The sequence below is a fragment of the Vespula vulgaris genome, chromosome 1, assembly GCF_905475345.1.
Source record: "Vespula vulgaris chromosome 1, iyVesVulg1.1, whole genome shotgun sequence".
Taxonomy (NCBI): Eukaryota; Metazoa; Arthropoda; class Insecta; order Hymenoptera; family Vespidae; genus Vespula; species Vespula vulgaris.
The window spans coordinates 3,172,586-3,187,767 of record NC_066586.1 but is presented as its reverse complement, the minus strand read 5'-3'; the positions used below and the strand labels follow the sequence as shown (position 1 = coordinate 3,187,767).

Below are 15,182 nucleotides of genomic sequence, written 5' to 3'. Positions count from 1 at the left end.
ATTTTCTCTTCTTTCATGTAAAAAAAAAGAAATAAATGTATATATTATAAATATAGTTATTAATTAAATGCATATAAAAAGTATATATATGTGTGTGTATATATTTTCAATGTATATTATTAATATCGAAGCGGAGAGATGTCAACAAGAATTGCAATTTTATTTGTATAGGGAAAAAAAGCAACGTATATACCTCTTCATTGCAGGTCTTCCTCGCACTTGGGAATGTCGAAGATCTCGGCGAAGAGAGGTGGCAGCTTCAGCTTTGTCCAGTTTCTCCTAAACCAATCTAAAAGATTTGCGTGCCTTGCACCAAGTGCCCTGAGTTCCGGTATCCTCTGAGAAACTCCAGATATGCTGGCACAGCCAGACGCCGAGGTTGCTTCTCCACCTGTGCCATTGTGATTTCTTGAAGTTTGCACTCTGAGAGCTTCCAAAAGACGATCCTGAAGCCTCTGGACCGCTTTAACGTCGTTAAGACCAGCCCTTTCTCCGAGAAGCACTGCACCCGAAAAGAGACCTAATTCGGCGTCTGTCAGCTGATGAGCGTTTAAAGATGATGTGAATTGCATCAAGGCGGCCACGAAGTCGGGCTAAATTTGATCAAATAGAAAAATCGAAAGATCAATAGATATCATTAAATGTGAACATTTACATAATAATTGTTAGGTTTAATTGAATAGATAATAAACGTAGAAAAGATAATGTAGAAAAGCATACCTCATACATGAGTTCCATTTGTTGCCTGGTGATATAAGTACCATCCTCGAAGGTCATCGAGCTATCGGTGGTCATCTTGGAAATGTGACTAAGCCAGACCTCGAAGAAGCCAACCTTTATAAGAATGAGTTGATCGTCCTGCGAGAGATCACAGAATCCTGGAACCCTCTTGGCAAATTCTACCACCCTCTGTACCGACGGTGTGACTCTAGTAGCGAACTGTTGCCACAGCCAGATTCTTTGCGATTCAACGGTCTCCGCAGTTGAGGAGGCCGCCTCTGGATCTTCTGGGCTGGCCGGCTGCGAAGAATCACTCGCCTAATCAGCAGGATTACAATAGAAACACGCATTGCTGCCAATTCCAGCAAAGAATGTCAAAACTTTTGTACTAATTCAACTAGGTATCTAAGAAGAGAACGTTCTCTTGAAGAACAAATTGTATTAACGTACTCATATTTTTGGACTTGAATTGAAAAAATAATAAAAATAAAAAAGAAGAAGAAGAAGAAAAGAAAAAATACGATGGACGACGTATATTTAAGTCGACGACTTTAACTTATCGCATTTTCAAGAGAAAAGGATTATTAAAAATTGTCAAAGGCCACTCTCAAAATCAGGTTACTCTTGGTATCCTCCAATACTTGATTTGCCACTGATAATTCTTTTAAGCATCCACACGAGAAGATCGATACGTCGGATTCATTAAACGTTGAACGATGAAGTACCTCATTAACGAGTACAGAACTCTTATTTATTACATTACATCCCCGTTTGCAGGGAAGGCAAAAGCAATGGTCTCTATAAGATCTGTTAAGTGTCTTACCGGTATTATCATGGGCTTTCGTATAAGACCCCTCGTGGATTCCTCAGTAAAACCGCAATGCGCGTGATGCGCTTGCGACACTTGAAGGATAACATCGTAGACTGCCAACTGCTTAACGTCCGTGTCGGATTGATCAGCTTCAGCGACCGCTGATGGAGGTATTCTTGGCATGGCGTTGCCTCCTTGTCCGTTATTGTTATTATTATTATTGTTATTATTTTGACTGCTTGTGTTGTTATTGTTGTTGTTATTATTATTGTTATTGTTATTGTTGTTATTGCCAGTGCCAGCGGAAGACGTGAGCTGTTGCACGCCAGTTGTAGTCGTCGATGTGGTCGTCGTCGTGGTCGTAGGTACGGAATCTTCAGGGCCTCGTTCTCGCGAACGTTTCGGCACTCTGCCGTATCTGACAGCTGTACAATATATTATACGTATTTAACATTTATTTATGCGTTTATTTTATTATTATTATATTTGCTTTCAGACGAAACACGAAATTTCGATTATAGAGAGGTAATGAGTAATGACCATAGAACGGTATATGATATATGATATATTTGATTACTTCGTGGGTGGCCACTAATGGATGTTAATTTTCAAATAAAAGCAAAGAGAGAATACGCGATAATCGACGATAAAAGCTTTTCACGATACGGCAATATATATATATATATATATATATATATATATATATATATATGTATACATATATCTTTGTCGATATACATATATACGCATATACATCGACATTCATATTTAGTTATATTTCTATTTCCATGGAAAACAACACTGATTCGCGTAAGCTTATTACGTTCAGGAAAAAGGGAACGTGAAGTTTCGACTTAAGCGTCATATGCACATGTATGTTGCTCGATAGAACTTTGACGTTTAATTATGCACGCAACTTCTGTCTCTTTTTTCTCATTCTCTCTCTCTCTTTCTTTCTCTCTCTCTCTCTCTCTTTCTCTCTCTCTTTCTCTTTCTCTTCCTCTTTCTCTTTCTCTTTCTCTTTCTCTTCCTCTTTCTCTCTTTCACCACGTTTATTTTACCACTCGTCGCTACCGGCCAACGGAAGCTCGTACAGTAAAGTTGACGTCGCGTTGAGATGAGTTTCCGTACTTGAATTTCTAGTTTTCTAATCTAACGATATACATATCTAACATGATAATGAATGATGTCGCTCTGTAATAGCAGATTTTATGTAAATATTTTCTTATTTTTTATATCTTTAATCAGATGAAAAACAGAAGTGAAAATGTTTTCTAGTATATGCTACTCTTATTAAAATACAATCTTGAGATTAATCAACTGTGAAGTTAAAAAAAATGTTGGTTTTTCAAAATGTATGTTTCTCAAGGTTAAAACATTAGAGGTTATCATATATTGAAGTAATTAGTAGTATTATTTTTAGAAAAGAAAAAAAATAGGAAGGAAAAAGAAATAAAAAGCTCTCGAAATTGTTTGATATAAAACTTCTAACAACTTTGTTAGTTGAATTATGGTTAATTCATGATATCATTATTCTGACGTACGATAATTATCTATGGAAAGCAGTTTGATTATTTGATCTTATCTGATACTTACAATCCCTGGACATGCCGACAGCTAGGCACTTCTTGAATCTGCAATACTGGCAGCGATTCCGATTTAATCTGATCACTAGACACTTGCCGTCCCTCAGGCACCTGTATTCTATCTGCTTTTGTATGCTTCTTCTGAAGAATCCCTATGGATGAAAAACACGTCTTAAACTGGATAAATCGGATATCATTATAGAGAAATTATCGGAGATCGACGAACAGGATCGACGAAGAAAAATATCTATAATAGTTTCATCGAGTCTCTTCTATTTAAAAACTTATAACACGAATGTCATGGAGCATCGATAGAATAAATAGATTTAAACTTAAATTTAAATCTCGAAAACATATACTATATTTCACTTTCTTTTTCGTTGATTATTGCCACGACGGAGAATAAAACTGAATTATGCATTAGTTATATTTATTATTAACCCAAAGAGGGATAAAATAATATCAAGAGACGAAAGTCATTTCGAAGAAAGAAATTATTCAATGCATCGAGATACAGATTCTTAAACATTTCTTTTCACGATTGATCATCGATTTTAACGGGAACCGTGATAGAATTCACCTTCGCCGAAGAGGTTCAGTTTGATATTAAACGTAGTAGTTCAAGTAATCTGGAGTTCGCCTGATCGAATCGGAAATGGAAAGAACATTGGCATCTTCCAGCATAGAGAACGGATGAAAATTAATTAGACGAGATTCGTTTCCTAGTTGCTTCAGAAGATAGAAGTAGTCAAATGACATACGCAAAGACACACACAGAGATACACTCGTATCTCTGTGTAGTATGTATTAAAATGTAATAAAATATCAAAGTGTACGTGGGTAGGTATTTACGTATGTAAAAGTATATGAAATTTGCTTTTCAGGATTGTTTAATTTTTTTATAAGAGTATTAAATTCACATTTGTAATTTGAAAGAAATTATTCATCCGAGTATGTAGGATATTCGAAATAAAGCTTGATAGAATTCAAATTAGGGATTCACGATTTAAAAGATTGCTTTCGACGGTGACCCAGTTTCGTATTATTAATTTGAAAGTGAAAATTAGTTGAGCCTTATTTAGGTTAATCCATTTTTATGGATATTAAAATACTCGAGGGAGGGACGAACCGAAGAGAGAGAGGGAGAGAGAGAGAGAGAGAGAGAGAGAACAAGAGAAGAAAATATATCAACGTAGAAATGTATAGAGTTTACGTTTATTACGAATCGTTAATAATTGGAAACAAAACGGGAACTGTTTGCCTAAATAGAAAATTAATGAAAAGGAGTTAATGAGAAGAAAACAACATCGACATTTTTAAAAATAAATTATAACAAAATTTTCAATATTAAACGCGATGATAGGTGAATGAAATAATGAAGAATCGTGAGAACATGTCGTTTCCTTTAGCGATCGAAAACTGAGATCCTCTGTCTATTAACATTGGTATCAATTAATTAAAAGTAAGCATTGGTAATGGTTCGACTGCATTGCTGATGCGTATCCCACGTCCGATATCCTGCAGAGCGCATGGAATATCGTGAAACAGCTGCCTGTAATATAGTTCCCCATTCGTGGCAAAAATCAATACTTATGTCACACGCCGTATCAACGTGCGCGTCTACTACAAGCGCTAAAGAAAATAATAATAGAAATGATTCGTCGAAATTGAATGAAGAATGGTGAAACATCGTATCTCCGATTATTTGTCTATTAAATGTTCGAAACAGTAATGTTCGTTATATCAAGACATCTCGAAAGAAAAATAAAAGAAATATTAGAGAAACATAAAGGTAATGATTAATTTAAAAATTGAATTATTTCTTAAAAATTCATATACATAGCAAAGTAAAAAAGTCGATAAAAAATGAACACGCGAGATTCGGAACGGTGACTAATAAGAACAGTCACAAAGCTAATATCTTTAGGTTTTATCGTTTCATTTAAGAGCAATTCGTTTCAAGTACTTTCGTTCATTGAAATATATAACATGAGCTATAAAATCGATCGAAAGTTTGCAAAAGTTTAATCACGTACGAGACGACTCGTATTAACTCGTATATATAGATTCGAGTGAAAGGCTTAAAAGTATTATAATTATTTTACTATAATTTTCGATCGAGTAGGGAGAAAGAAAAAAGAAAAAAAGAAAAAAGAAGAAAAAACTCGATGCGACAAGTTGCATAATAATCTAAGTGTATGATTTCTTCCGTGAAGAGAGTAGCAGCTATAGACACTAGTCGTGTATGTCGATCGAATGTGACGGGAGTCACCAGTAGTAAAAGTATTGAGTGGTCGGACAATGTAAAGAAAACCTTAAAACTTTCCTTTGGCGACTAAAATTGAAAGATTGCTATGGCGATAACAGCATTCTTTGATATCAAATCAATCATTTATTTCCGGATTTTTCTGACGGACTCAGAATGAAGCCAAATTTTCATCTCACCACATTTCATATTTATTGGATTGCGAAATATTTCATTATACTCGATAATTCTCAAAAGTTCGAGAAACACGATGAAACTTTCAAATAAAGATTTAAAATCTTAAAATTATTAAGACTTTAAGCCGATAAATTCTACAATTTTTAAAATACAATTACAACATTAACAATAATATATACCTGTCCATATTAATTTAGCGTAAAAAAAAAAAAATATGAAAGATTACGAAAGTGGTTTAATTGAAAATAATACAAATATTTTTTATTAAAACAATGAAGTATCTTAAATTATAGAATTAGAACAATACGTTTTAATCAGGCTATTGTCACAAAATATTAATCATGTTATCGTTTTATAAACATTTATAAAACTCTTAACATTTTTAATAGCAAGTGTATTTGTATCGCTTTCAGCGCGAAAAGAATCCATTTTAACCGCGAACGAGTTGCACTCCATACGTTTATTAAATTTTAATAGTTAGATATTTAATAGTCAGCGGTACCGAGTCACGATTACTCTGGTCTTATCGTGTGTATATATATATATATCCCACTTTCTTTGTCTCTCTCTCTTTCTCTCGAAAATCAAGAGAGAAGACGTCTCACATTTTCGAGCGTACTCTCATCATATTGAAAACGTACCATGGAATCGAAAGTTGTGCGTGTGTGTTCAGTGTTCACATACATATATAGGCGGAGATGGGATCTTCGTTGATACGTGTGTTTGTACGTGTATATGTGTATATATATATATATATCATATATTATATATTATATATTATATATATATGAGTATGTATGTGTTTGTACGATCGCGAGAATGCACCAATTCACCGTTAACTCTGGCCTTAGGGCTTCCGTGTTTCAATCTCAGACGAGGAGTGCCGCTCGATCGGCGGATATGCATCTCGTGCAAAGCTTAAGGTCTATTCACACAATGAACGTTGCGCTTCCTTGTAGAAACATCGTTAGGAGTCAATTCAAAGTACGATTTGTACGTTCCTTTACAATCGGGACTTCTATTGTGTATCTTTTCATCTTTATGTCTCAACAATAACGTCTGGGTACTAAATACAGATGTGTATATATATATATATATATATATATATATATATATATATATATATTTGTATAAAGATTAAATCAGATGTGTATATATATATATTTGTATAAATCAATGTAGAGAAAAATAATATTTATATGAAAATACTCATAGAGAATAGTTAATATTTTAATCATGTAGATTCGTACCGTTTTTTTTTTTTCCTTAAACGAACTTGCTATTTTTTCGAAAAGAAAATTTCAGATATTTATGATTAAACGTGTTATCGATCGAGATCACAACGAATGTAATCTTTTGCCACTTTCGTCTCTTTTGTTCGGTATTACTCGACGAGTTCTGTCATTACTACATCGAAATTGCGAATTGCAGAGCTAATTACAGTAATTTCGGACTCGTACAACACGTTCCCCGAACGAAAAGAGATATGAATTGTTATTTATATCGGTACGTCTCGTGGGGGCAATAACGATACACGTACAAAAGCGCAGAAGGGAGCGCACGAGAGCACACAAAGTAGATGATCGCTCGTTTCCTTCGCGCTCCGGGCTCCCTGTAATTTATTGCACCTCGTCGCTTGCTTCGCTAATACTAATTATACTTTCGTACTGATCACGAAGCGCGTAGGTTAATGTTCGCAATGCGTAACGTCGCTCAATAACACGTCTAACAATGAATTTACACTCGAAAACGTGTCACTCTCTTCATATTGCATTTTCATCCTTCATGTGGGAGCATTGTGATATATCCTATTTTTTTCTTTTTTTCTCTAGAGAAATTTTATCATAATTTTTTAAGATAGAAGAAATTAACACAACAAATATTTGTGTGTGTGTGTGTATATATATATATATAAAACGAAAAAATTATTTAACTATTATTACTTTAAACTTCTCTCATAAATATGCTTACATTAGTTTCTTAGTAGCAAAAATATAAGCAAAGCGTTATCTAAACTTTCGGTGAGAATTATGAACGTATCTTTGACATAATCGTATACTACGTCCCACAGTTTCTATAAACATCCTTCCATAATTGCTTTACTCGAGATAAAGTGAAATAGGATATGCAGCTCCATCGCAGGTGTTTCTCTGTACCATAGCTATAAATCTTTCTAATCTAGGCGATCTAACCGATCTCTCTTCGCTCTCTCGAAAGTCGATCGATCGTTACATCGTATGTGTTAACTTACGAAAGACATACAGAAGAAGTAAAAGAAGAGAAAGACAAAGACAGAAAACAGAAATAGATAGATAGATAAATACAGAGAAAGAGAGAAAGAAAGAGAGAGAGACAGAGAAAGGGAAAAAGAAAATTATCAATAATTATCTAGATGATTCAAAACGAAAAAAATAAGAATCATAAAGTAACGATCTTCGTAGTCAGTTTATCGACTCGATTTATCGACGAAAACGGATCCTTACTTACCTTGCACCCTTCGCAGCTAGTAACACCGTAGTGATAACCGCTCGCCTTGTCACCGCAAACTTTACAAGGTACAAAACTTTTAGCGGGCGTCGAACTGTTGGAATCGGCTGCCGCGTAATGTTGCTCTGAAAAAGGAAAAAAAGGTTCGAGGATGAATACAGGGATAAAGCTTTACATACTAGAAACAATGCATGAACGAACGAATAGTTTCATGTAAAATCAATGCATTTCTTGGAACAAAACATTTTTGATTTCGTTTGAAATCAAAGGTTCTTTGTTCCAACGTAGATAGGTACGCATACATATGTATAACCGAAAGAATTGTTCAGTAAGAGTGACATATTTTTTGTCCATTTGTGTTTTATTTTTTTTTTATTTTTTTTTTACGAAATTGCTTGACAGACTTTCTAGGAGAGACTTATTTGTGTATCCACTTCTATGGAAATTCTTTCAAGAATAAAGATAAAGTCATTCATGTAGTAAAGGGAGAAATAGAGAAATAGAGATAGAGAGACAGAGAGAGAGGGGGAGAGGAAAAAGAAAAAAAGACAAACATGAAAGACAATCATTCGAAAGGTTCTTTCTCCTTTCTGTTTCATAGTGCTTTCTCGTAACAGTTGCTTCGCTCGAAGGCGTTGGCGAGATACAAGGAGAGTTCGAAAGATGAAGAAAGAAAAGGTAGGAATAAAAGAAATAGAAGAAAAAGAAGAGAAGGAAGAGGAGGAGGAGGAGAAAGATGAGGAAGAAGAAGAAGAAGAAGAAGAGGAAGAAGAAGAAGAAGAAGAAGAAGAAGAAGAAGAAGAGAAGTAAAGGCAAGGAAGGGAATAGACGCTCCTGCGGTCGAGGTCTGGCGTAACGGAAAGCCGGCATCACCGTTACGCGAAGAAGTGGACGGAGAAGGGAAGTAGTAGTCGACCGCTCGAAGGAAGATACTCTCTTCTTCGACACGGATGGAAAGAGATGCGAGAGGAACGCCGATGGAGGGAAGAAAGGAAAAAGGAAGGGTAAAAAGGCGAAACGGGGCCGGGGCCGGGTCTGTGAAGGGAGATGAAGAATACTGAACCGTACGTACGTACATACGTATGTACTTGTATGTGCTGTCGAGTCGAGTAAGTACTTGTGACGTTTACCGTTCGTCTCTATCGAAATTGAACGAGCTTCTCTTTATATGACGAAAGGATCCTTAAGAAGAAGGACACTTAACTAATTTTTGTCGAGGGCACATTTTTCTACTCTTCTGAAATTGAATTATAAGATGGGACATTGGTGAACATTAATAATTCTATATACAAGTACTATTTCATCTGTGTGTATATATATATATATATATATATATATATATATATATATATATATTTAATTTATCAGGAATAGATATAGAATATTTTATATGTATATATGTATATATTAGTATGTGTAGATAGTTGTAACGTTTTCTGGTATTACACGTCATTCGTAACGAACGGTACTCTTTTCCTTATTTCGTAGCGGGTTCGTAAAGACTATTATAAGGATCTATCTCCTCCGCCGTTATCCCACGTTCGAAAGCGGCGTTACTCCTTTTTCGAGAGCGTTCGTGGACGTGTTCGGCTATAATGACTTCTATGTACTTACACACACATGTGTGTGTGCATATATATATATATATATATATATATATATATATATATAAAAGCTAGACAGACTCGTTCGGCTTGTTTCACGTTTCTCTACTTGCAACGTGATACAAACGATGAGAACTCTCCTCGAGATCCTTCTTAAGAATAGAGGGAATAGAACAAAATGAGGAAGATAAGGAAAAAAAGATTTAAGGATCTACATATATATATATATATATATATATATATATATATATACACATATATATGTAATGTTGTTCAAAAGATTGAATTATTTTATAAATCTAAGACATCGATATAAGATTTATTAAAAGATAGATAAATACATACGTTTACAGTTATACGAGTTTTCGTAATAAACTTTGACACTTTAACGGTGTCAAAGAGTGTTGAAGTTTTCGTTAATTTAGTGAGATAAGAAAGTTTAGCTCGAAGAAAAGCTAGTCGAAGAGCCTATTCGTTAAGCTAGTATTCGAACCGAACGTGTCCGCGAATAAATCTCAATGGTTTAAGTACTTCCTCGTATGGCAATTATAGAGCATTTTAATAGCGACTTAATCGTTCGTGCCGATGCAAATTTCGTCGTTTCTCCTACGGGACCAACGGCAATAAAAACTCAAGTCGTTCCTCCTTCTTGTTCATTATACACCGAGTCTCGTATTATTTATTGCTAACTGCTACGATAAATTCAATATTACGACGTTCTCATATTTCCCGTATGCTCGCGTACACGCGCGTACGTACACACACACGCGCGCACACACACGTACATATATATGTGCTCACATATATCCGGGAAAGCTTTGTCCGTCTCTTTTCTAACGATCGAATGCGAACTTTACGATTGGCTGCATTGTGCGATGAGAAAAGCACGAAAGCCGATCCACATCCGAAATCCACGTTTATTCTTTTGAAATGAGATCGACGAAGATCCCTCCTATTTTCGAGATAATACCTTTAACGTCTGACGTTTCCTTTCATTCACTGAGAAACCTTTTTCACTTTCACATGTATTTCTATAAAAGAGATTAAATTTTCGAAGATAATCGTCATCGAATCCATTCATTGTCGATCGGTGGTCTATCAAGTTTATTGTATTTTCGTTAAACCAGTAGACTCTTTCGACTTCTTCTTTTTCTTATTCTTCTTCTTCTTTTTCTTTTTGATCTTTTTCTTCCAAGATCAAAACTTTTATCTTGAAGATTTATGAAAGATTTCGTTCGCTTCGATAAATCGATTTAATTTATAAGTAGAAATATGACGAACGACGTTCCCTTGGTAAGGCGAACGATTTCAAGATTTTCAAGTGAGTTTTTAAAATCGTTAGACCCTACGTGGAAACATCGATCGTCCTGTCTCTTTTTCTTCATCCTCTTCTTCTTCCTTTCGACGTGGCAGACGTGTCGCGTTCCTTACGGTCTACGTCGACGAACGTAAGAAAGAAAATTCCGTTACTTCGAAGGAAATCCATAAAAAGAACGAACCTGTCACAGCGTTGAAGAAGATCTCGTCTTGTCTTCACGATCACACGATTTTGCTCATCGAACTGGAGAGATAATATCTTTTTCTTTACGATAGTAACGTATGTTTATATGTCGGTGTTTAGAAAAAAATTCGACGTACCAGTACTTTTTGCAAAATGATTTTGCAATTTAATTTGGCGATTTGATCTTGACGATAAGTAAATATAAAATATTAATTTGTGGATTTGTGGATTTGTCACATTATGCTGAATTGGAAAATTCATCGAATAACTATACCATGAAATAAAAGATTTTTATATCTCTCAGCATATATTCAACTATATTATTTTTAAGGAAGAAATAAAATTCACGCAACATGTTTTATCGATTCATCATTTCGATGAAACAATTTCTAACAACGAAAATATGCACTCGTTATAAACGGTATGGGAAGCGCGTATGATAAACAGAATGCATAAACGGTAAAAGCATTTTCCATGCGAAATAAATTCGCTTATGTGCAGGGAATACATTATTCGCTTTGCGAATGTTTTGCATAAAACATTTATAATACTGATAGACATTGCGTGTGGATTTTCACGTAATGCACTGATGTAATTTATTAATTAAAGCGTTGCGACATGGCTCGAATCGTCCCTTCTTTTTTATTCTTTTTTTTTTTTATTGGTTTATTTAACGAAGAAGACGATCGATACCGTTACATTGATCCAGAGAAACCGAAGAAAAAAAAGAAGAGAAAGAGAGAGAGAAAGAGAAACTATCTTACCAAGATGGACCAAATTACTCATGTGAAACTATATAGCCCGAAGAAGAAGTTTTCTCCTTTTCGTCTTTCGATTCTCTTCTCTTCTTTCTTTTTCTTATTCTCAACATACTCTTTGAATGCTGGATATAAATTTTCGCGGTAACCCGAGGACGCCACGTTCTCGAGAGAATGCTTCGAGCGTAGCAGTTCGAAAGCTCGAGTCAAGTAGGTACGCTACTCTAAGGCCAAAGTAAGTTCTATCCCTCTTTATTCGAACATCCAACGAATCAACCAACCAACCAACCATCCAACCAACCAACCAACCAACCAACCAACCAACCAAACAACCAACCAACCGACCAACCAACCAACCCTTCTCGACTTCGTCATCTTACTTCTCCCGTTTATCCAACAGTCCCACGGCACGAGGCTTTCAAACTGGGTCATAATGGTACAAAAACCGTTCGCGAGTCCTTGTCTAATTCCGGGAATTAATACCCAGGCTTGTATGAAATTGTACTCGGTGTATCTGTGCGCGTGTGTACATATATGTATATCTGCCTTTGACGAGCGTTTATGTATTGGTAATGACATAAATCGCTTTGGTATGTACAGGTTTACATGTACATACGTACACGGATATCGGAAGGTACAGAAAACTACCAGTTAAGCACCCGAGCAGGGTTGGTGCTTCACAGGCTAAATTGCATCGAGCTCTGCTGCAAGCTCGAGATTTAAAGCTCGCTATCTTCTTTAGTCTCTCTCTCTCTCTCTCTCTCTCTCTCTCTCTCTACCTCTCTTTTTCTCTTTCTATCTTTCGAGGTCTACCTACCATTCGCTAAATACAAAAGTCGATATAACGATTAATCGTTTTGTGTTTCAAAAGTCCTTTTTTTCTCGTTTAAACGTACATTACGATAAAAGCCAAAGTTAAAACCAAGTCTTACGATCTGTTCCTAGATTATAAGACGTTGACCTAATTATAGGTAAAATCCGAAGCCCCTAAGGGTCTTTTCGTAGATTCTCGAAGAAAGTGGTGAGTGCTCGTCGAAACTTGATGATCGTTTGAAAAACCTTTAGAATAAAGCTACGAGAAAATTTAACTTAACGAGCAAAGTTGATGCAAGTAATTAACGTATATTTTATAAATATATATCGGTAAGTTTATAGAAAGAAAAATATATTATTTTCATACTCGAAAAATTTCATCATTCCTCGACTGCGATATAAAAAAAATAAAACATATTTAATTTTTTTTTAAAGGGAACATATTTTTCAAATATTGCAGGCACATTGTTTTGATTTGTCAGGAAAATTTGTCAGGAAAATAATCTATCTGTTATTTATTATTTGAAAGACAGGCTTTATATACCCGGATGGTGTGATATAAACTCGAGATGGGGGTAGAAAAGGGGAAAGATGGAAAATGATTAATTTAACAGAAACCTCCGTATCGCTGACGGCGTCCAATGTATCCCAGGATAATAATAGCACGTCGTTGAATTAAACACATGGCAAAAGTCGGGTTTGGTTTGCCTCGGTTTTAATGCATATTCGATGTTAACGTTGGTTATCGCGTTAGCGCATGCTTTCGTGCGTCAACCAGAAATTCGTAGATACCTTTAAATGGTATCTCGTATTTCGTTGTTTCACTTTTCAATGACTTACTTACGTTAATAAGTTGAAAACGTACATCGGGAAATTTGATAACTGATAAATTTATTTGATTACACGTGATAGGCAACCTCATATTTTTAAAAAAGTATTTGCCACATAGTATATACTTTCAACTCGTTAAATATTTTATTGTCATTAATATACATTCTTTTTGAAATAGTTAGCAGTAAGCACACTTGAGATTTGAGATAAATTGCCAATTATTATTTTAGTCTGAAATTTCAACATCGAGGGAATTTATTTCTCTGACTGTCTCTTTCTTTCTCTCTTTCTCTCTGGAGAAAAAGAAGATAAAAAAAAAGGAAGAAAGAAAGAGACAATTTCTTCAACGCGTTTTGTTACGTAGATATCCCATGATACTGATGTATACGAATGGTTGCAAAGACAACTCGAGATTCGTATCGAGACTTCGCTGCTTCGATCTTCGCCGTTCACGAGGAAACTTAAGAAAAAAAACTAACTTTAGACGATGGGGTATCGAATGTACTTTTCTGCTTGCTCGAATGCAGAGAGATACTAGCAAACATATCTACATGTATATATGCGTGTATATATGTAGATGCGTACTTACTATTACTATTACTACTACTATTACTTACTACTACTACTACTACTACTACTACTACTACTACTACTATTATTACTACTATTACTACTACTACTACTACTACAACTATACGTCTACAATAAATACGACGACGCTTCTAGGCAAACCAAGATAGAACACGTTGCTGAATATAAACGGGATGTTAGAAAGAGCCTCGGTGATATTTACGACTAGAACGTCTAGAATTTGTTATGAGCGTGTTTAATTACGTCGTGCAAACAAAGCTGATCGCTTTCGATATATCGAGTCAGCCCTTCGTTGTCAGCCTCGTAGCAACGTTACCCAAGAGAACGTTTTACTCTTTCATTGTGCAGTTTATATATATATATACAGGTATATTTCTATTGTTGCGTTCGTATCCATCGAACGAATCGAATGGAGAAACGAATGGCGCGTTGAAATATCATGGGTACGAATACGAAGTTAAATAAACAATTTTTAGAAAACATAGTGAATCCAACGATATAAAATAAAGTTAGTCGACATCGCTGTCGATTCTTTTTTCTATTTTCTTTTTTTTATGGAAACAACGTAGAATAACAATTTTTTGATAAAATTATATTGTTTTAAGTAATCATATGTATTTTTTTTTATCTGTTAATGTTTCTTATGAAATTGATGGCGATAATAAAACGATTAGGATCCATCGATTGAAAAGACTGAATACTTTGACAATTTGAATATTTGCAAATGGAACGTTTTATGTAGATATTCTCCTACGATGTATGTACTTACATTGTTCATGTATGTATGTTAATAACGGGATTAGTGTGATACTGTCATTAATAGGATTTGTGTATGTCCGCAATCGCAAGCTCGCACACGTGTAAACCTACATGATTTGACGGAGACATTCCATTGATAGCTACTGAATCCATTAGGTTCAAAGTAACAATGGAATTGATTACGAGATATTGCATACGCAGGACATGCGTTCGTACAACATAGTATCATTGGTCTAGAACAAAGGAAATATTATTGACAGTAAGACGGCACATGTATT

General features: G+C 35.0%; 1 protein-coding gene across 4 annotated transcripts in view; it reads right to left on the bottom strand.

Moving 5' to 3' along the window:
- Positions 1 to 15,182, bottom strand: part of LOC127069094 (ecdysone-induced protein 78C) — a 78,546-nt gene that overhangs the window by 7,046 nt on the left and 56,318 nt on the right. For 3 of the 4 annotated variants that reach the window (XM_051005818.1, XM_051005794.1, XM_051005802.1), the window contains 5 exons: positions 8,048 to 8,172; positions 3,128 to 3,269; positions 1,544 to 1,956; positions 721 to 1,038; positions 194 to 593 (listed from right to left, as the gene is read on the bottom strand). In XM_051005818.1, coding sequence (XP_050861775.1) covers positions 198 to 593; positions 721 to 1,038; positions 1,544 to 1,956; positions 3,128 to 3,269; positions 8,048 to 8,172 — 1,394 coding nt within the window. In that variant the 3' untranslated portion in view covers positions 194 to 197. The remainder of the gene's footprint in view (positions 1 to 193; positions 594 to 720; positions 1,039 to 1,543; positions 1,957 to 3,127; positions 3,270 to 8,047; positions 8,173 to 15,182) is intronic. The other variant, XM_051005811.1, reaches the window with a different exon arrangement.